Source organism: Galleria mellonella, unplaced genomic scaffold (assembly GCF_026898425.1).
Source record: "Galleria mellonella isolate WM207_F2 unplaced genomic scaffold, CSIRO_AGI_GalMel_v1 utg64, whole genome shotgun sequence".
Taxonomy (NCBI): Eukaryota; Metazoa; Arthropoda; class Insecta; order Lepidoptera; family Pyralidae; genus Galleria; species Galleria mellonella.
Window position 1 is genome coordinate 3,821,549 of NW_026442133.1, and position 21,360 is coordinate 3,842,908.

Consider the following 21,360-nt stretch of genomic DNA (forward strand, 5'->3'; position numbering starts at 1 on the left):
TTGTGGCAGTGTACAAATAGGGCTGCTCGACCGGCGAAATGCCAACCTCTTACAGAATCTCGTTGTGAAATAACAGTACTTGTACTGCCGTGTTTCGTTCGGTAAGTGAGAGTTCCGAAAGCCCAAACTCCTGATCCCCTTACTTGTTCAAATGCCGTAAATAAAATTAAAGAGATGGTCAGATCAAATCGACAAGAGGATTTATGTGCTGCTGCGGGATCGGATTCTGATAGTTCATCAGACAAACTTTCTCAGAGAGAGTTTCGTCTCTGGAGTGATCATCACAAATTAGTTCAGTGGAATTGGAAAACCAATAAAACTGACCAAAGCTTTTCAGATGAGATAACGCTTTATTTAAGGGCTCCAGTTAGTAGATTTAATGAAAATCCTTTGGAAGTATAGATGGATTACAAGGTACAGCTCTGTTCCAACTGAAAGGCTTTTTTCAAAGGCCGCGCAGGTCTTAACATAACAGAAAAATCGACTGCAAGCTAAACGAGTCAATAAAATTTTATTTATGCAAGGGTTAAATAAGAAATATTGGGATCTTTAAATATTTTTCTTGAAATTAAAGTTGATTGAAATATTTACATGGTTTAATTCTCTACTCTTAATTAATTTTTATCTTTCCTTTTTTGATTAATAATTGAATATTATATATGATATATCGAAAATATCGATATTTTGAAACGATATATCGCATAATATCGATACGACAATTTGATATATCGAAAAAAATATCGATATATTTTTCAGGTGACATCCCTAAACAGCACAAATTAGAAAGAATAAGTCCACAGAGTGAGCAATTTACCACAGATTAGGAAACTATATTACATATGTCAAATGAACATATTGTTATAGAACGATTTAGAGTGTGACGAATAGTGCAAGTAATCACAGAGAGAGTATTTTCTGTATTCATTATTTAATTTATTTAAATTTAAGTAATCACTACGTTAAAAAAGATTAATCTGTGTGGTATTATATTATCTGTGGTGGCCAACAGTTTCACTACAGCTGAAAGTTATTTTATTATTGATTTATATAGAATTATCCAGAAATAATAATAAAAAAATTCTGTCACATCTTGTTGAAGGAAGATTTATTAACTTAACTGAAATACATAATTTTGATATTAATATTAAAAAAAATAGAAATGATAAATTTAAAAAAATAAATTCTTTTTATAGTTATTTGAATCTGTTTCTCTTATAATAGACCAACAGTAATCTCCTAACATGTTCTCATCCCAAAATCCTTGATGTCATTCTTCAAAAACTTTTAAATCTTGGTGAAAACGTACCCCTTCCTATCACTCGTATTTTCTAAATTTTCAGAGAAAAAGCTCAGATGTATGTAGAAAATGAATCTTTAACGACATATTTATAAATCGAAAACTTCTGTTTCTGAAAAACGTAACTTTTGTGTCTAGTACTAACAAGTTCGATTGTTGTAAGCGAAAACCAAGAAACTCTGCTTTAAATCTAAATAATTGTAAATGTCTTATAAGATAAATTAATTTAGCTTGGTTAATTAAATGTGGAGTATTTTCTTGAAGTGACAACTCGTCAGAATCATTAGAAATCGATTGGAATTCAACATCACTTTCATCGTCATCTAGTACAGTTGCACTCGAATTACCGGGACAAACTGGATATACTTAGTAGATCTTTTGAATATAATATGGGCTTAGTAATAGACGGAACTTCGACATATGCCTTATTTTTTTATTATATCCCAATATCCTTTATGTCTACGTAACACAAAAGTAACAATCATTTTCATGATTACTAGGTTTTCTCTATAACATTGTTGAACCAAATGGAAGGAATGCTCTACAAATTGCAAATCCGGCCTCACATGGAGTATTGCTGTCACTTATGGGCCGAAGCACCTAAATACCAGGTTGAACCTTTCGACTCGTCGATGATCCCAGGCTCAAAAGAGGTATCGAACCCTCGAGTCTTAGGAGAGATTTTGCCTCACTCTGCGTGTTCTACCGCCTGTACAATAGATTGTGCTAAAAGGAATTGTTCAATATGATGCCCACAGCCACTTTCTACCATCGTACGGCTCGCCATCGACAGGGAGTTCATCCTCATGTCCTACAGCCTCAATGGTCGCGTACTGCGCGGTTACAGAGATGTTTCCTCCCACGAACACTCAGATTGTGGAATGAACTCCCTGCCGAGGTTTTCCCAAAAGACTACAGCATCGGGTTCTTCAAAAGGGAATAAAGAGGTTTCTTCAGGGTCGGCAACGCACGCGTAATACCTCTGGTATTGCAGGTGTTCATAGGCTACGGTAACTACTTACCATCAGGTGGGCCGTATGCTTGTTTGCCACCTCAGTGGTATAAAAAAAGGTAAACGTTATCTCCTGATGGCTACTGGAGTAATACAATTCTACAGCTTTCGCAAAATATATGAAGCACCCACTTTTTATCCAGATTTGCAACAGAAAATGCAAAATAATGAAGATATGCACTTTTTAAAGAATATATAATGAGTCTTTTCTTTTTTGAGAATATAAACTACCCACAAACACAACAAAATGATCAGAATTTTATTTGCATTTTATACTTGATATTTTAAGTCAATCCGAAACAAGATAATTATCGTTTGAAGCGGACGAATTAACATTAAACTGTTGTCAACACATTAGGTAGTTAAAAAAATCAATTGCCTACAGGAAGAAATTGTGACGTGATAAAATATTTCAGCTAACACTTTTAGATTTAACGAAGGTAGATTACCTATTTATATACATTTATTTTGGGGTATAAAAAAAAGTTCAATTTTGTAGTGTTATTTGTCAATAATAATTTTTACATTACTAGATTATATATTCGACACAGTTTATGTAGGAAGTACGCAAGCATGTTGTCTGAATTTGGTAAAGTTTACAGCCGTACGAGTATAACATTTTCTGTACACTATCCTGCTATGAATTGACAATTTTATCACTCATTCTATGTAATTCTTGTTTTTTGAAAAAAGTAACTCATCTATTGATGGAGGAGTAGTGATTACTTGCTCTGTGGTGTTGATGAATGATTGACGGCTGTGACTGATGTGATAACTGATTGACTGACTGCATCTAATGTATATAGTAGAAACTTCATAATTCTCTTTTAATATTTTTATGTGTTTTTCTTGTTTTTTACTGAATGTGTGTAAAATTATTACTATTACCAGACATAATGGACTAATACACTTGTATTTTACAAGACACAATTGCATACCTTGAAAAATACAGACAACTAATGTAGCATTCTGTATCACAAATTGAATGCTACAGTCATGAGTATTGTAATGTTTACTATCCCGGCCTTTGCTAGTAATTTTGTGCTTTCGAATGAAATATGGCCTGTAATTCTCGTCAAAGTGATGTAAATTCAAGCACTATATCCGATTTAACTGATGAAAACAATATTGTTGATGATTTATCAATAATTCCTCTCGAAAAAGACAGTTTTGGTGAGTCCATGAACACGATTTGGTATTTCATTGATTTTCAGAGTTTACTGAAAATCAAACCACGAAACCTATCTTTAAGTTTTTTTAAAGTGTTCATATTTTAAGTACTTATCATTTTGTTTCTAGAAGATTATTATCGACAATAACTTATTTTGATTTGGCCTTAACAAACAGCAATACATGAGACATAAAAATTAATTATACATACTTAAATGAATTTTTTTTTTTACTGATAAATATTACCTGTTTCTTTATTGTCTTTTTTTCGATGTGGATTGAATCATGTAGCTTGGTAGTCTATACATAGGTACTGTAACACTAGGTGTTTAAAAGATAGACTGTACCTGTATTAGCTCATATATAGGCCAAACTAAATGGACCATAGATGAAAGGCTCAAAAAACACATAGCAGCAGTCAAAAATAAACAAATATATGGGGGATTGCAAAACATTTATTACCATTAGAAAGATGAAAAAATCTATTTACTTACAAGGATGGTTACTGGTCAAATGACTGCCTGAATTTAATAATTTTTTTTTTTTTATTTAAGTGCTAAAAATGGTAACTATAGTAATAAGACAGAGTATAATGTATGATTGATTATTTAATTTACACAAAATTTTTACATTTTAACATTTTGTTTTTGCTACAACAGCTGCAAAGTTGCTATTTGCAAGTGTTTCATACTGTATTAATTTTATTTTTGCACTTCTGTATATAACACCCTCACCTTTTTTGAATTTCTAGAGTTTGAAGAAGATCGGAAAGTAGAAGGTGTGGATTCTTTAGGCAAGGGTTCGGTTTCAGAGAGTCTCACTTTACTAGTCTGCTCCTAAGTTCACTTGCTAAACTTAGTATGAAATTCCTTCGTTAGATGTTGGTACCTAAGATTTTCTTATACAAAATGAAGAAAGTTATCCCTAGTAGGTCTAAAATATTGAAAAAAAAAAACTTGTACAGGCTACCTTCAACATACTGCTTTGACATCATATTTTTTTGCCAGCCTCATCCACACTTTACTTGGTTGCTTGTAAAGTCATAATTTCTGACTTTTTCTTAGGTTATTAGCGTCTATTTCAACATTGTCATGTAAGTGTGAATTCTTGTTTCATTTCCCTTGATAAATTATAAGAGTACATCTATTAGATTTCAGCATAACAATGGATTCACCGAGGCTTTGATTTTGTGGCCTGCTTTCTTCCTTTCCTAAGTAAGGAAAGCCGTTGAGCATAAATTTGGAATTTACATCAACATAAAGCCAAAATTTTATTCCAAACTTATCAGGATTATTAGCAATTTATTGAAGGAACCTACATCTAACCTTAGTAGAAAATAAAAAAAAAAAACAGTTTGTCTATTGTAATGTTTTCTTCTGGCTTGTAGCAAGATAAGCAGTTCTGAATTATTTTTTCCAAATGTCGGATATTAGTGCAAATTTATCTTGTTAGTCATGAACTTCTCTGATCTGTTATCAAATCGCAAAAACTTAGTTATTTCTTTGAGTCTGTTACAGGCATAACTTTCGAAAAAAATGTATTCACCAAATATTATTACACAACTCATTTACTTGAATATTTTTTGCATTATAAGCACTTCCAGCGTAGCATATAGCAATAAAACTTACCACTTGTTCCAAAGTTAGTATCCAGTTGTTGTGTCCTAGTTGCTTCTTCTAGAGTACATTTTTGAATGTCTCAATATGGATCCATCAATCAGAAGCCTCGATGATTTTGATAAATTTCCTGTGAAATTTCTTCATGTATATGAGATAGGTGCCTGCTTGCTCAGTTATGATATTGTAGGGTACTCGGCGACCACTTTAAGTAGATTCCATTTGAAGTGTCCATGACGTCGTGGTAGACCGTTGATAGAAGTGATAAGACCTCGAAGCTCAGAATCTTTCGAATTATGACTCCTACCACGAGCACGGCTATGACCACGGCCACGAGATCTCGACCTGTCAACGTTTTATAAGGTTGCATGAGGTATCTGGTCATCCAGGTCACTTTCTTCTATAGAAGAACTCGAACTGATAACTGGTACCGCATAATCATCATCGCTATCGCGTTCTGTACTTTCAGAGCCCTAATCGGATTCATCTTAACGTATATTTTATGTATGTATGTATATATTACGTTATAAAATATACTTTATTTTGCAAGGTTGAAAGTATTTCTTCATTTGGAAGACTTCGAGACATTTTCCACGAATTACTTACAATAATTTGGAAAAAATTCACATGCAGTCAAAACTATACTGACTCATTTGACTAGCGAACTTCAACCAATGGATAAGCGTACATTATTTGTATTCTACCTTCTTATATTACAAGTAAACGCTTATCGAATGTCTGCCTCCCGTCTTCGTTAGTATATAAAAATTTTAAATAATAAACAAAAGGGTGATGTAAGTTATTTTCATACATAGTTTTATTTAACTAGTAATATTAATAAATGTCACCAAGTCTCAGAACATTAAGTCGAATGGTTTTTGAGTTATACAACATTTAAATTCAAATTTTAATCAAATAACTGCACCCGTGTTTCTAGTGTTAAACAGCTCTAACAGATATAGGCTTTCAATAGCATGGAATGGAACCCCGTGATTGGTACGTTAAAAACACGCGATAATTTGTTTAATTATAGTGTAGATATCATGCGTTTTTTTATACAACTTAAAATGGCAAATAAGCTGACGGCCCACCTGATGAAAAGTGGTAACCGTCGCCTATAAACATGAGCAGTACCATGGACATAACAGAGCATACTGTTTCCCCCATGATACCCCCCTGTGTGTGTGTGTGTGTGTGTGTGTGTGTGTGATGTGTGGGGTGGACCTAGACAATAATAGTAACACTTGAGTGTGCCTGAAGTGAATGCGCGGGTTGCCAGATGAAGATGCCGCTTACTTCAATCCTGTTGTGATTCACGTCGAAATGTCGGCAATAAAAAGCAGGTTTGTAGGTATCTACTATTTGCCTACAAATAATTTTTAATCGCGTTAAGTCCCGATAGTGTCTTTAAAATATGTGTAAACAACGCGAAAATTTCAAATTAATTACCTATATGAACTGTTTATTTCAGCAATATGTGAATTATGTGGACGCGTTGGTCGCCGTACTCATTTTTACCAGCGCAATAATAAATTCTGTTCATTACGATGTTCTAACAGTAGTGCTAGGCGTAGGCATTGTAACTGGAGATTCAAACTCATGGAAGGCACGGAACACATGGCGGGGATGATCCCATTGGAGCCCTTACCACAGCTGCAGCAATGGCAGACTACATTAAATGATTTGCAGGTAATTTATAAATAAACAAAAATTACCTTTATTTCTCTGACTTGTTTATAAATTATTGCATTTATGCAGCTAGGTATATTTTTTAGTACCTGTTAACATATTTTTCTTTATTTCTGTCTGGCCTCTCAGATCATCTCACCTTTCTTTTTTAATCTCTTCTAACTTTTTTTGGGTATTACAAAGGTATATTTAGGAAAGATGTGCTCATCCCAGAATCGGGAGGGAAGGGATCGTTAGTGATGGGTACTTATCAACCCCATTGCTAGCAATATACTATGTCAAGTTGACCTTCATGCTTAATCCAGGTAAATTTATTACTATGTTACCTGACCTGCCTTTTAATTCCTCACTGGTACTCTGCTAACACATATCGTTAGTGCAGATGGTACTGTTATTCCATTTTCATCCATTAAAAAAAATCTTAGAATTATCTAGTACTTTTTAAAATTTCTGTGACCTCAAAGTTTAAATATCACAGTAATTATAAAAGAAGCCTGGGGATGAAAATATATGAAGACACATTGTTTTACTGTAACTATATGAGATGAACTACTATGTATGTATGTTTAACATTTTTTTTTTATTATAACATTCCTTTTTGCAAAAGAAGAAATCACTTTCAATTTTAAGTTTTTATTTACAATAGTATAAAAATTTGTATTCATTTTTGTACTTTTATACACAAATATTTTTTATTGTCTTCAAAAGTCACACAGAGATCATTGTTTTGGGATTACAATAAAAATTAGTTTACAAAATATTTGTCCTAATATATTATATATAATATGAGTATCTTCTTATTTTTTTCTTTTCTTAGTATTACATATGGTTAAGGACTTCAGTTTACATTTTTATAATGAAGACACTGTTTATGAAATTGTTTTATAGGCTGGTCCAATAAAGCAGTCAGCATCATTGGTGGCAAATAGTTATGAATGGAAAGATGAACTGTTTGGCTGCGATTTTTTAGCTGCTCCAGTCAGTTTGTTTAAACATGCACCATTACACGAAATGTGGGACAATACTTTTGAAGGCATGAAAGTGGAAGTGAAGAACACTGATTGTGATAATTCATCTGAAAAGTTAAATGATTATTTTTGGGTTGCCACTGTATTAAAAGTATGTAATGTTCTTATTTCACATAAATTACTATTATTATTTTACAAATGTATTAATATTATTGAAGTTTTGAAATAAAACATGAGACTGAATAATGTATACATTGTTAGTATTTTTTATAATGTTTTGATTAATAAGATTCTTATTTATCTAAATACTTAATTATAATTTAAATACTTTTTTCTAAACACAACATTAGATTCAATATTGGAAAGGTTATATGAAATTAACAAAGGAACAAATCCTTTTAATTAAAACAGAATCTTCTAGATCAGTGGTGGTTAACGAATCGATCGCGACTATTAGTCCAGTCGATCGTGGCAAGGCAAAACATTTTTTGCTAATCTAGCGGAAGATGCTCAGACGCAATGCTCACACTAATATAAATAAGTATTGGCCGCCCCTGCTCTAGATCATTTAATAGTTTAACACTTTAGCTAATTTTTCAAATAGGTAAGAGTATTAAATAAAAATAGAATAAATTATTTACTAAATATACTAATATATTTGTTCTTAGTTATAGACCAAATTTTATTTTTACAGGTAAAAGGCTATATGGGTTTATTAAGATATGAAGGTTTTGGAAGTGATGACTCAAAGGATTTTTGGGTGAATTTGTGTTGTTCTGAAGTCCATCCAGTAGGTTGGTGCGCGACTAGAGGAAAACCGCTCATACCCCCTCGTACTATAGAGGACAAATATACTGATTGGAAGAAGTAAGAATGTAGAATGAATCAAATAGCTCTTTATTAAATCCAGCAATATAACATATAAAAATGCATTTTTATCGACGTTCTATTTATCAATTTATAGTTTTTGTTTATTTGGGATAATATATGGTTTAATATGAAAGTCACATTAAAAGAACATTTTGACTATTATTGATATGATATTCTATTTTTAATATCCCTTTTTGGTGTGTGATTATGGCCTAGGATTTTATGTATACATATATCTATGTGTGATTTTTTTTTAGATTTTTAGTGAAGCAGCTTACTGGTGCTCGTACATTACCAGCTAACTTCTATAGTAAATTAAATGACAGCTTAATATCAAGATTTTCTATCGGCTCTATCATGGAGGTTGTGGACAAAAATAGAATTTCACAAGTAAAGGTTAGTTTGTCTGGACAGACATATGACCATTCCGTTTGTTTTAGGGTGGCCCTATATTGTGGGATTTTTTATATATATATTTTTTTTTATTTTTAAGGCGAGGGATAGGTAGTATGTCCTCTTAAAATATCTCCATAATTTAACTGCGATTCCCATTCCGCCTGCCAAGCATGGTAACTACGGACAAAACCCCCAAGGGAGAGGCTTGTGTTCAGCAATGGATAGTTAAAGGCTGATATGTTGAAGATGATGACATATGTTGACGATCGACACAATCTGTTAGTCTTCTAAATGGCACTCATTTAGTCTGTGCTTATTTATTTTGAATGCGGCTTCCTTTTAATAAAATTATAATTCTGTGTTACTCATATAAGATGTACTACGAAAAGTAAAAGAAGTGTTTTTTTTAATCTTCAAATAATGGGTATGATAATAATATTTATGTAACTATTCTAATATATAATAATCCTGTGTTACAATGTTTATTCGTGCTAATCTCTGATACAGCTTAACCGATTCTAATGGAATTTTGTATACACATATACACTTACTTACTTTTTAGTACATAGTTTTATTCCATTAAGAAAAATGAAACCAATAGATTGTAGTAAGGAGCAAAACAATTTTTGATATGTTAACTAGTTTAATATATGACGTTATATCCCATTATATTGTATTATATATTTTTGTTTAGGTGGCTAGTGTGTGTGAAATTGTGGGGAAGAGGTTGCACGTGAAATATTATGACAGTTCTCCGGAAGACAACGGATTTTGGTGTCATGAAGACTCGCCCCTTATACACCCAGTGGGCTGGGCGTTTCGGATCGGTCATCCCTTGGACGCGCCACAGAGCTACTGTCAAAGGGTAGCGGCGGGACGATTCATACCAAGTGACTCCACTCCCGATATGTTTCATAAATATCCTAGCAATGAACCTCCATTGTTTGCCAAGGGAATGAAATTGGAAGCAATAGATCCCCTTAACTTGTCAGCTATTTGTTCAGCAACTGTAATGCAGATTTTAAATGAGGGTTACATGATGATCAGAATAGATTTCTATCCAGCTGACGCATCGGGTGCTGATTGGTTCTGCTATCATCAGCGGTCGCCGTGTATATTTCCAGTTGGTTTTGCATTAGCAAACAATATACCTCTAGTTCCTCCTGCTGGGTAAGTATGCCTACATAATGTATTTCTTTTATTATTAGCTCAACGGCCTAGAGCGTACTATACTATAAGTAAATAAACACATAGCGACATGTCAAATTAAGTATGCTATAAAAATGATAAAAAGGTTTGTTTTTCTCATACTAACTTTTTGTTTTTTTTTTACATTAATTTTCAACCGACTTCAAAAAGAAGGAGGTTTTCAATTCAGTTGTATTTTTTTTTGTTTGTTACCTCATAATTTCAACAGTTGTAAACCGATTTGGAAAATTATTTTTTTTTTATCTGAAAGGATATACTCGTAGATTAGTCCCGTAGAAATTTTATTAAAATTGTTTCATTAGTTTAGTTTTTAAATCAAAATGATTTTGCCACAATTGAAGTTGATTTCTTTTTGTGGAACATAAATATGTATATGGGACAGATAAAAGAAACACTAGGTGTCATGTCGTATAGGGAGGTCACGGATATGGCCTGGGATAGAGCTGGCTGGCATGAATTAGTTGCATCGACAAGAGGAAACTCTTAAATGAAAAGAGAGAAATATATACAATCATAATATTCGCTAGTATTAATCCTATGTCCTTGTTTAATTAATATATATATATGGCTTACCGATAGCGAAGATGGGGTAACTATTTAATTTTCATCCATAAAAAAGTTGAAGTAGTTAAAAGAAGTAAAGTGGTGTGATAACCAGTTATCACCCTCACTTATCATCCCTCTCTAGTATCCTGCCAGCGTAAATTGCATACAGAAACCTAAGCGAGGTACAATATTCTACCTCCTCTTTTCTCATCTGTCGTAGATTTACACCTGAGGAGTTCAGTTGGGAGCAATATCTATCGATGACCGGTAGTCGCGCGGCCAGTCGGTCACTGTTTGCGGCGCGTGGTCACGTGGTCTCGCATGGGTTCGTAGCAGGTATGCGGCTCGAGTGCGCCGACCTTATGGATCCACGGTTAGTCTGCGTCGCCACTATAGCGAGGGTGGTCGCCGACCTTCTCAAGGTAAGCATTGGAAGAATTAATGAAATTTGAATTAATAAATTTTATTGCCACTATTAGGAGTCGATACTTTTAGGCCTCGAACCTTTCTACAGGATTTACTGATGATAGACTTAACAGCCGAATTTTTTGCAACTTAGAATGGCAAACAAGCTGACGGCCCACCTAATGGAAAGTAGTAACTGTCACCTAGAGATAACCAGAGATGACGCAAAACCGTCGGAAGTAACGTAAAAGGAAGAGCTAACCCCAAATAGCGAAACAGCCAGAATATTGATTGATTGCTACTGTTAGGAGTATTAATTACGATAAAATTTTTAATTAAATTACATTTCAGTAAAATTTATATTTAAAAAAATATTCAAGGTTGATAACGCACACGTGATAGCCCTGGTATTGTAAACTATATTAACTGATAAAGCTCAATACTTTTATTTCCAAAGAGTCGATACTACACAGACCATGTTACCATTACCAGAGGGAGACTTTGTACAAAAGTCGAATGCTTGGGTACCTCTGTCCCATTCGTGTTTCAACCGTGAAGCAGTTGTGTTTGCATGGCTGTGTTTCGGTTTGAAGGGTGGGATATGGCGTCAATTTACTGGGTACAGAAGAATAACACCTGAGTCCTCAGGAATGGCAACGCATGGAAGGTATCATGGGCGAAACAGTATACTCTGTTATGTCCATGGTACTGCTCATGTCTATAGGCGACGGTTACCACTTTCCATCAGGTGGACCGTCAGTTTGTTTGCCATTCTAAGTTGTATAAAGAAAAAAAAAATGTTACCGGCGGGTAGTACACTATCAGTTGCACGGTTGCTTATAACACTAGGGTTGTTACGTAAGACATAGCAGATGATTTTTGTATCGTTTTCCTTAGTAAAGGACACACTGTGTGAAATTGCTGTGTGTACCTGTCTTAAAGGGATTATGTGTATATGTGTGATAGGTACACTTCGACGGTTGGGGCACGGAGTACGACCAGTGGTTGTGGGCGCACAGCACAGACGTGTACCCGGTGGGATGGTGTCGCGCCGTAGGGCATCGCCTCGAGGGGCCGCTGCAGCCGCCGCCACGGCTGCAGAGGCTCGCCCGCAAGCCGCCGCCCAAGCAGCAGCGACGCCGTCGTCGTCCGCACGGTAATTATCATGTTTTTAAGTAACACAGTAGATTAGTAACAATTCAGTTAGATGCACGTTGACCCTTATTTTGAGATTATGAATGCGATGTACTGTTGTTCAAATGAACCCCCGCTTTTTCTTGTTAGAACCAGTTTGTTGGTAATAAATCCTACTGCTAGCAATATTCCTCATCAGGATGACCTCCCCATGGCCCCCTTTAGAAAACCATCGTGGTTTTTTCGTCACGATGGGCTAACTAACCTAACTTCATCTTCACTTATCATCCTTCATTGGTCTCCAACCAGTGTATATTGATAACGCAAGTGGAGTTATGATACCACTTTCACCTAAAAGAAATGTGTTCACTTTACAGAGTACTAAGCGTATACCGTATAAAAGTCTAGTATATTATTAATTAATTACGAATGTTTGTTTTTTATAGTCACAAAAATAACCAGCCAACCACCAAACACAACAGAAGAAAGCTCTCAGAATTCTGATATGGGCGATACCAAAAGTCTTTCGCCTCCGACTAGTGTATCGGAAGTGTCTGCTGACAATGAGCCTAGGACGGATACGGAAACCGCAACAAATAAAATGGAAGTAGACACAGAAACGAAGAATGATATAGTGCCCACTCAGGAAGCCCCTGAAGAGCATGTACCCGATATCAGCCAGGATTTCTCGGTAGGTTTAACTGCCGAAGTCTTTTGAATATTATGCTTTAGATAGTTAAACTATAATTAATAATTAAATACATTATTTAGAGATACAATAAGGTTTCTTATCTATTTTCCTCAGCTGGAACTGTATCCCGAGTTGAGCTGTGGTATTTGTAAAGTCTAATCGAAAATACCGGAGAGTTTACTTAAATAAAAATAATATTTCTATTTGATTTCAGAATCTTCCTGCAGACATATCACAAGATTCAGGTCAACTCGTCGCCCAGCCTTCCCCTGAAGTGCCATCGGAGATTAACGAGAAGGTGATACCTAGACTAGTCAACACCACTGTGCCCTTAGATGTACTAAATACAGTCGACCCAGAAAACTGGACAACCGCAGACGTAGCGAAATTTCTCACCGTCAACGATTGCCAACCATACTGTGTTAATTTTGGTCACATAACAGGACCAATGATGTTACAGTTATCAAAAGATGAAATCATAGAGTTATTGGAAATGAAAGTAGGTCCATCATTAAAGATTTTCGACTTAATACAACAATTGAAATGCAAAATAAAACAACCGCAATGTAGATTGTTAAGTAGCTTTAAGTAGTTTTTAATATATTAGCTGCTTCGCTCTATGTATATTAAAGGGCTCTTTTGATAAAATTGGCAATGTTGCTATCCTCTGTCATTTTAATGACTTTTCATTATCAATTACCCATAGGTACAATACGTTGTCCTATATTGTAGCTTTCTATAAATAAATTATTTGGAATCGATTTCATAATTTCGAGTATTGCTTCCTACATACCTATATCTCCAATGTATAAGACAGTATTTTAGAATAATACTAAAATAGTGTGCAATTTTTTATAAGTGTATTATAATTAAAAAGTACAAAACACATTGCCATTAATATTCAAAAGGGCTTCGTTCATTTTGGAAGGTACGGAACTGATTATATAATTGTGGCCTTTAATACTTCCAAAATTGTTTGATGTATCTCGCAGTTTGTATATACATGCAGCGAAGGAGATACCATTACAAACTATCGTTTATTTACTCCCACCTCATTTTTATATAATGTAAGTGGGCGAATATTCTTAACATTTCATTTACAATAATTTAATGCGGTAAATGTGAAGCATATTTGTTGTATTCGCTTTTTATTATATTATTCAGAGTTTTTTTTTTTGTGAAGCCCTGTTTACGAATTGACAACAAATCATGTTCTAAACAATTGAATCACCTATATCGAAAATAAACTTTAAATCACAATTAAGTTTGCGCAGAGTCAACACGAGAAGGCTATGTTAAGGCCCATACTTGTACGGATTATGATGGATACAAATGTACACTAACCGATAGTTCATTGTCCGCGCAGACTTTTAGCAATTATTTTTATTATAAAAATACAAATCTCAATAGGATAATAGGATTACTTTTAGTATAAAAGTAGTAACAATGTGGCATCAGAAGTTATCTATTTATGAATAAATAGTGTGTCGTTCAGTGATATGTGATTTACAATCAACAAATTCCGTGTTATTTATTAGTATATTTTTTTTAAGCTTTGACTGTTTTCATAGTAGTAATGGATCGAATAATTAATTCTGGACAGCTAATTACATTTAGGTTTTTTAACTAAATCATCAATAAAAAAAAAGATCATTAATATTTTTAATTTTCATCTCAACTACATCACAAATTGCTAGCATTTGATTAAATTATTTTTCAAGATATAAATACTCTTGTACTATTATTATTTTATAATAGATAGGTACTGAATAGATTTCTAAGTCATAAAAAATATAAGGGTTTATTAAACTCTACAAGGATACGCTTGAACTTGGAGCTTAGTTTTTTTAACATTTCTTATTTTTGGAATGTAGAAATGCAATTGTGTTTAATACTGTGTTGTACATGATGTACACACAATTACACTCAAATAATAACATCACGTATGGGCAACTTATGCGCTTTTGGCGGAAATATGGGCAACATGTGACTGTTTCACTCTAATGCAAGCTGTTCAGTGCATGTTACCTTTGTCCGCATATCTTTAGTGTAAGAAATTCATCAAATCCATCTAAATAAATACGTACCTATCTAGAAGTTTTACGTACATTTTTAATCCGTATATTTTCGGTGGAGAGCCTTGATACAGTTTTGCTGTACGTAAGGTATATAATTTATTCAAGTGTGATTTAGTATATATAATTGTACTCGACGTAATATTTATTAATTAGACTGAAAAATCAGATCAGTAGGTTTTTGCCTAATAATAGGAAGCTGCGTTTATTTTACTAGTACTTTTTGACATCAGTATTTTCTAAGTTCGAAAACTTTTGAACAATTTAGATTCATGAGTTTATATTATAATCTAGTGGGTCAAGCTTTGGGATAGATAATTCTATTAATGGCTTTCTCTTAATACTACTAAGTGATGCAAATTTAGTAGATTTTGATTTTAAAATTTTAAAATGTTTAAGCAAAATGTTTTTATACTTCAAATTAAGACTTGTGGGGTTAAAATAACTTTATGCGATTTTCGTATACGCAAGCCGCTGCAACTATTAGTACTGCTTTGGCAGTACATGTACCAATGATTAGTTAGAGTCATCAACAAAAGTATCAGATTAAAACTGAAGTCAGTATTAATAGTTGAAGGTAAATTATTATTAGTGACTACTTTAACCCCTCCCCTTTTTGCTAAATCACAAAATATTCGCGTCAAGTGTCGTTTATCACCAATATATCCATTGTATATATTATTATGTTGTTGTGATCAATATTACTTATATACAAAATTGCCTTAGTGATTTATAATGAATGGTCATCACATTATTGTGTGTAATAGAATTGGAATGTTCTGGTACAGTGCATTGAATAGAAATAAATTATTTCAGCAATTTCATGTTTTTTTTTTTATTTGGACGGATTTTACAATTTTTATAAATTAAATTTATCACCAATATATTTCTTTGTTTGTATTCAACTCTTGCAGAATTTGATTGGTAATCATCCTGTAACAAAAGTAAAATATACATTATAACAATAAACAGTTATGATTAATTTATGACAGTTTTGTCTTTACTAAAATATTACTACTTTTATGGAAGTGTGTTTTATTACTTCTTGGTATCTTAATGTTGATTACATAAAGAAAGAAAATATAGAGGAATAATTACCAAATATATATTGTATACCCCGGTTTTGGGGAAAAATTATTTCTCTTATACTTTGCTATCATTTGCTACTTATATTTTGCTATCATTGACAAAGTCATCGATTGTAGTAGCGTAATTTTTATAAAGGAACTAATATTTTCATTAATTGGATCTTTTCATTAGAAATATCTATAGATAATATTGATCAGCGGCGGTAAGCTCGCTCGCTCATGTTGGATCCTAATATGCTTTGTGAAATGTGGTTATGTTCACCACAATGCTGGATAAATATCTCTATGTAATTAGGGATTATTGATGTATTGAGCATATTAATTTTGTACTAGCTTTTACACGAAACTTCATCTGCATGACCGGGATATATTTACCTGACCAAGATAAAATTTAGCTTATACACTTTTTCCATCCCATTATACTGTATTTTCCACACAAATTAGATAGAGGTTTGTTAAGTCATTAAGGCACTATAAGGCAATAAACAAACTGATTTTCAAATTTATAATATTGTAAGCATATTGTATACACTTATTACCTCATGGTGTGAATGTGAACGGTAGATGCATAAAGCACACAGCACAACATATTTCCAGATCTTTGTCCATGGCACTTGTGGTATTCAGAAGTCCAATATGTTTCACATATACAATCCTCTTGATCCTGAACTGTCGAACCTCCTGCTTCTGAAATTGTATTCCAGGTACAAGGTCAAAATTTGATCTATTACAAAATATTCGTGCAGTGATATATAAAGGTTCCAGGTTTATTTCACAGACAACCTAAAATACCCCAATTTGATACTATGGGTTGTTTCCACAAAAAATTGTTCTTAGTTTCTTATAACATTACCATAAAAATAGACTATCCTGTAAGTTTAATATTAGACAATTGATGTAAACATGTAATTTTCTAGACAAAGTTGTGATGAAGTTGTCACGATGGGTCAATCTGTCTTCATCGTCACTGGTACCTTGCCAGCATATACCGATATCTCAGACGGGGTCACCACTCAATAGTCATCTAATATTAAATTATGTTTTAAGAAAAATATATAAGTAATCACCTTCACTCTTATGCACTTTAACTTTTAATTCTGGTGCTAAATCTCTGGCAGTTGTGACGTAGAACGTGCGTAAAATGTCCATCCGATGAGCACCCGATATGCTACGACTTTTTTGATTTAGTGTGTGCAAGTGACGAGAAAAGACACATCTTCGCTTGTTTATGTTTATTAAAAGAATTCTGTAATCAAAATTACATCGTTTCTCCTAAATTACGAAACAAAGCCAGTTGTTTAATATATATTATTGTACAAATGTGTTTTAAAACAATGATTATAAACTAAAAATTCCACTTGGTTGTTGCATAATGCTTTGGAATGGTAAATAAGTTGATCGCTCAACTGATAAAAGGTAGCAATCGTCACTTATAGACATGAGCAACACATGCATATGACAGAATATACTGTGTATCTCATAGATGGGTTTATAATTAAAGAACATATCACGTAAAATAACTATACAAAAATATACGACAATTAAGAATCTTCTTCTTTCGTTATCGCTTAAAACTAAACAACATAATAACTGTCTTTACCCCAAAACACTGCTCTCAAATGTAATGCTCATAGGAAAATTCCTTGGATAAACCAGTTTGGCTTCTTTTATTATTTGGGCGTAACTTTCCCAGCATTGGAGAACTATTTCGTCTATTTGTGAAAGGGGGGGCGTTGCACCACATATCACTATCACATAGACATCGGCCAACAATTTGCAAGTAACTGCTCGGAATGCTACCTGGAACAGAGTTAAGTATAATGTACACTTTTATTAATATATCTTGTTGTGTTCGTCTGTTGTCTTCGGTAAGCCAAAATTAGGAACACTTAAGGAGCAAAATATTATGAATACATACATCTGGACTCATTTGCGGCAAATAAACGGGCGTGTCTCTTAGTGGAGCGCCATCTTGCGCAGCTGCTAGTAGGAGCATCAGTCGAGCCTCTCTTGGATCCAGTTCAGTGAAATCAGAGCTGGTCGCAACTAAATGTCCATGAATGGCGAGACATGCCCATCGACCTGTTACATTTTCCGCATAAATGTCTAATGCTTGCTAGAATGAAAAAGTTTATTTAATTTTCATAACGGCTAGAGAGTAGTGACTGATTATTTTTTTGTTCATCTTTCGATAAGCTTTTAATAAATTGAGTATGGATTTTCGTGGTTGTACTTATTCTTAATATTCCAAGACCTTGCTGTAAATTCGTTTACTTCCCAAGAGGCTCAGCTGTAAGTTTTGCATATTATATATAAAACAGATATATAAAGTAATCAAGCATTCAGATAAATAAGTTTCTTTTCCAAATAACTTACCTGTAATTGTTGAGCCTGCGGGCATAAAATACTTTGAATGAGATCAAGCACTAATGTTGGAAATGGACTGGAGACTACATTGGGATCTAATGATTCTAATAGATAGTCCAAAATTGGATAGCACTGCCGCAGGTCTCTTTTCAATTGGTCTATATTTTTGATATTTTCTAACTCTTTCTTGCCAACGGAGAACACCATAACATCGTGAACACAGGATAGTAAAAGTTCAAGGTCACACTCGAGGCCCCCTGTAGCTATCCCAATTAATGTGACACTGAAATTCAATTCAGAATCAAACAATTTTGTACACTGAGTCTTTTTAAATAGAATTGAATAAAAAGTATTAGGATATATACAAATTATATATGCATTTTATATTAAGTCATTTCCCTTACTCAATGTATAGCAACATTAATTCAACTGCTGTTGATTACTTTACAAAATATTATCTGTAAACAAAGTCTATTTTGAGCTTATAATTATATCCAATATTTATTTAAAAACCTTGAGAACATAAGACTTCCGAGGTTTTCCCAAGAGACTACAGCATGGGGTTTTACAAAAGGGGGGTAAAGAGGTTTCTTCAGGGTCGGCAACGCACGCGTAATACCTCTGGTATTGCAGGTGTTCATAGGCTACGGTAACCACTTACTATCAAGTGGGCCGTATGCTTGTTTGCCACCTCAGTGGTATAAAAAGACTATTTTCAAATAACATATTAATTGCAAGTTCCTGTTTCTTTTTTATATACATAATAATAATTAATGCGCACAGTAGAGATGCAAGTATTTTCCTATTTGCAGGATTTCATAGTTTTTTTTTTTTTATATACATAATAATAATAATAAATTATAATAATAATAATAAAAATAATCTTTATTGCCATCGCTTAACAGTAGAGATGTATAGTTTCTCTCAACTCGGGAAGATCTATTTATACAGAATGTGCATATACCAAATTCCGACGAAAACTCTTAACCGTCGTTTAATACCTTAATTTTGCTAAGAAACGAACTTCAAATGAAAAAAATTTGGATTTCGTGAGTTTTTGAGTAAAAATTCCATAGAACACCCCCTATTCGCCGGATTTGGCCCCGTGTTTTTTCTTGTTAATGTTGTAGATGAGATAAAAAAATGCCATTAACAATCAGGAAATTTTGAATTTGTAAAATTTTTATTTCAAATATATACCGTTTATGTGACATACTGTCTATTGTTCTTCTAGTAATAGTGTCAATAACCAACTTCTATGGAGTAAATTAAATACAAGCTGGACATAAATATAGTCTATGGAATTCACTGGTAATAATAATAAAAAAATACAATTTTACCTTTTACAATATTCTTTCCAAATTATTGTTCCACTATCTACATGAGTGTCTACCATTGATAAATTGTGGCATTTACTAAACATATTTATGCCATGTAGGGAAGCAATAGTTGAAAACTGTATCTGGAAGAAATAGTAACAATCTTTAAAATATAAATATGAAATTGTATACTTTTAAAATTTATAGCTGCTATTTGAATCATCAAATTAGTTTGTGTATGAAATTGAGTTTCTTTTTTTTTATGTAATTTAGAATAGCAAACACACTGATGGGATGCGAGGCTCCGGGTGGTAGGTCTTTGCGAGGCCATTTGTCCTTCGTGAAAAGTATGTGCTGCAAAACTAGGTCTGGTTATTTGGTTTAGGTATTTGTCATGTTTATTGAGAAATGTTAAAGTTATACAAGAAATATAATATTATATATATATATATATATATATATATATATGTTCGCCACCCCCTAAGGCCGCTACTGTGATAACCATTACCACTATAGGCATTAGGCATTACAGAATACACTGTAACATCCATAGTATTACTCCTACATTGACTATTCCTAAGAACTACTAATTTGTTATGCTTCCATGCTCTTAAATACCACTGACCACCATTTAAGTCGAAATTTAAAAATTAATAAAATAATGAGCACCTAGGCAATTGTAAAAATAAAAATATGAATAGTGTAATTTCAGTTTCAGAGAAGGAAGTAGAACCTTCTGTTAATGATAAATACACATGTAAAAATTAGATCTAAAGCTAGGTATCAAGAACTTTTTCTTTTATTAATTTCAATAATTTATTTATTTATATTAAATTTATTAAGTACTTACATTTTCATTGTTACCGCGTTTTCTTGAAAATATTGGTACACCACTTTCACTAGCAATCGCTATTACTATTACAGACATTGTTTTTATGCTTTATATAAATAATATATATTTTTATTAGTATTTATCAGAAGTTATCTCTTTACTTTTTATTTCCCATCTTATTATTTATTAAATCTTATAAATTATAAATATTTATAAAGAAAAATATTTTGGAATAAAATTAACAATGAATAAACATAAAAAACGAAAGCATAAATGGTTTTTAACTATTTCAAACAAAATAAGTAAGACAAAAAAGTTACTACATGCCGAAGAATTTCATAATTATCAGTTTACTTGCTCAGTAATTGTTTTCTTAACTATTATTCTTTTGTTTGTTAATAAAATTACAAATCAAATAAAGAAAAGTAGAAATTAAGTCAAAACTTTATTTCTACTGCCAAAGTTTTGTTATATATCAAAAAGTAAACGTTGTTTAAAAGTTGGCACTATTTTTATATTGACGAAACTTGAAAATAAATCTATGCAACCTACTAAAGCAAACGAGCTGACGACCTATCTGATGGAAAGTGGTAATCGTCGCCTATAGCCATGAGCTATACCATGGATATAACAGAGTATACTGTTTCGTCTATGATACCCTCCCACGCGCTGCCCT

The 21,360-nt window shown here is 33.0% G+C and overlaps 2 protein-coding genes across 3 annotated transcripts; one reads left to right on the forward strand and one right to left on the reverse strand.

Moving 5' to 3' along the window:
• The first annotated feature begins 3,081 nt into the window (after positions 1 to 3,081).
• LOC113512421 (polycomb protein Sfmbt-like) lies at positions 3,082 to 15,902 on the forward strand. 2 transcript variants are annotated; one of them, XM_026896304.3, is made up of 10 exons: positions 3,082 to 3,482; positions 6,567 to 6,784; positions 7,673 to 7,903; positions 8,447 to 8,619; positions 8,880 to 9,018; positions 9,713 to 10,188; positions 10,994 to 11,195; positions 12,145 to 12,334; positions 12,759 to 13,003; positions 13,218 to 15,902. In XM_026896304.3, the coding sequence occupies exons 1-10, from the start codon at positions 3,368 to 3,370 to the stop codon at positions 13,593 to 13,595; spliced, it is 2,367 nt and encodes a 788-aa protein (XP_026752105.1). In that variant the 5' UTR covers positions 3,082 to 3,367; the 3' UTR covers positions 13,596 to 15,902. The 2 variants fall into 2 exon arrangements, with proteins under 2 accessions (XP_026752105.1, XP_031770703.1); XM_031914843.2 differs by lacking the exon at positions 3,082 to 3,482 and adding an exon at positions 4,105 to 6,091.
• On the reverse strand, positions 15,886 to 21,360 carry LOC113512392 (protein fuzzy homolog). The gene is made up of 8 exons (XM_026896271.3): positions 20,703 to 21,360; positions 19,874 to 19,995; positions 18,543 to 18,816; positions 18,085 to 18,282; positions 17,767 to 17,966; positions 17,234 to 17,412; positions 16,706 to 16,853; positions 15,886 to 16,011 (listed from the first exon to the last, which is right to left on the reverse strand). Exons 1-8 carry the CDS (start codon positions 20,778 to 20,780, stop codon positions 15,954 to 15,956), a joined length of 1,257 nt encoding a protein of 418 aa, XP_026752072.2. The 5' UTR covers positions 20,781 to 21,360; the 3' UTR covers positions 15,886 to 15,953.

What these genes read in the sequence shown, in the direction of transcription:
- LOC113512421 (XM_026896304.3), top strand. Translation starts at nt 3,368, where the DNA reads ATGGCCTGTAATTCTCGTCAAAGTGATGTAAATTCAAGCACTATATCC. An exon ending in TCTCGAAAAAGACAGTTTTG is followed by an intron (nt 3,483 to 6,566) that starts GTGAGTCCATGA and finishes TGTTTATTTCAG; the next exon opens with CAATATGTGAATTATGTGGA. An exon ending in ACGCCGTCGTCGTCCGCACG is followed by an intron (nt 12,335 to 12,758) that starts GTAATTATCATG and finishes TGTTTTTTATAG; the next exon opens with TCACAAAAATAACCAGCCAA.
- LOC113512392 (XM_026896271.3), bottom strand. Translation starts at nt 20,780, where the DNA reads ATGTCTGTAATAGTAATAGCGATTGCTAGTGAAAGTGGTGTACCAATA. An exon ending in TGGAAAGAATATTGTAAAAG is followed by an intron (nt 18,817 to 19,873) that starts GTAAAATTGTAT and finishes ATTGAATTTCAG; the next exon opens with TGTCACATTAATTGGGATAG. An exon ending in CGCAGGCTCAACAATTACAG is followed by an intron (nt 18,283 to 18,542) that starts GTAAGTTATTTG and finishes TTTTCATTCTAG; the next exon opens with CAAGCATTAGACATTTATGC.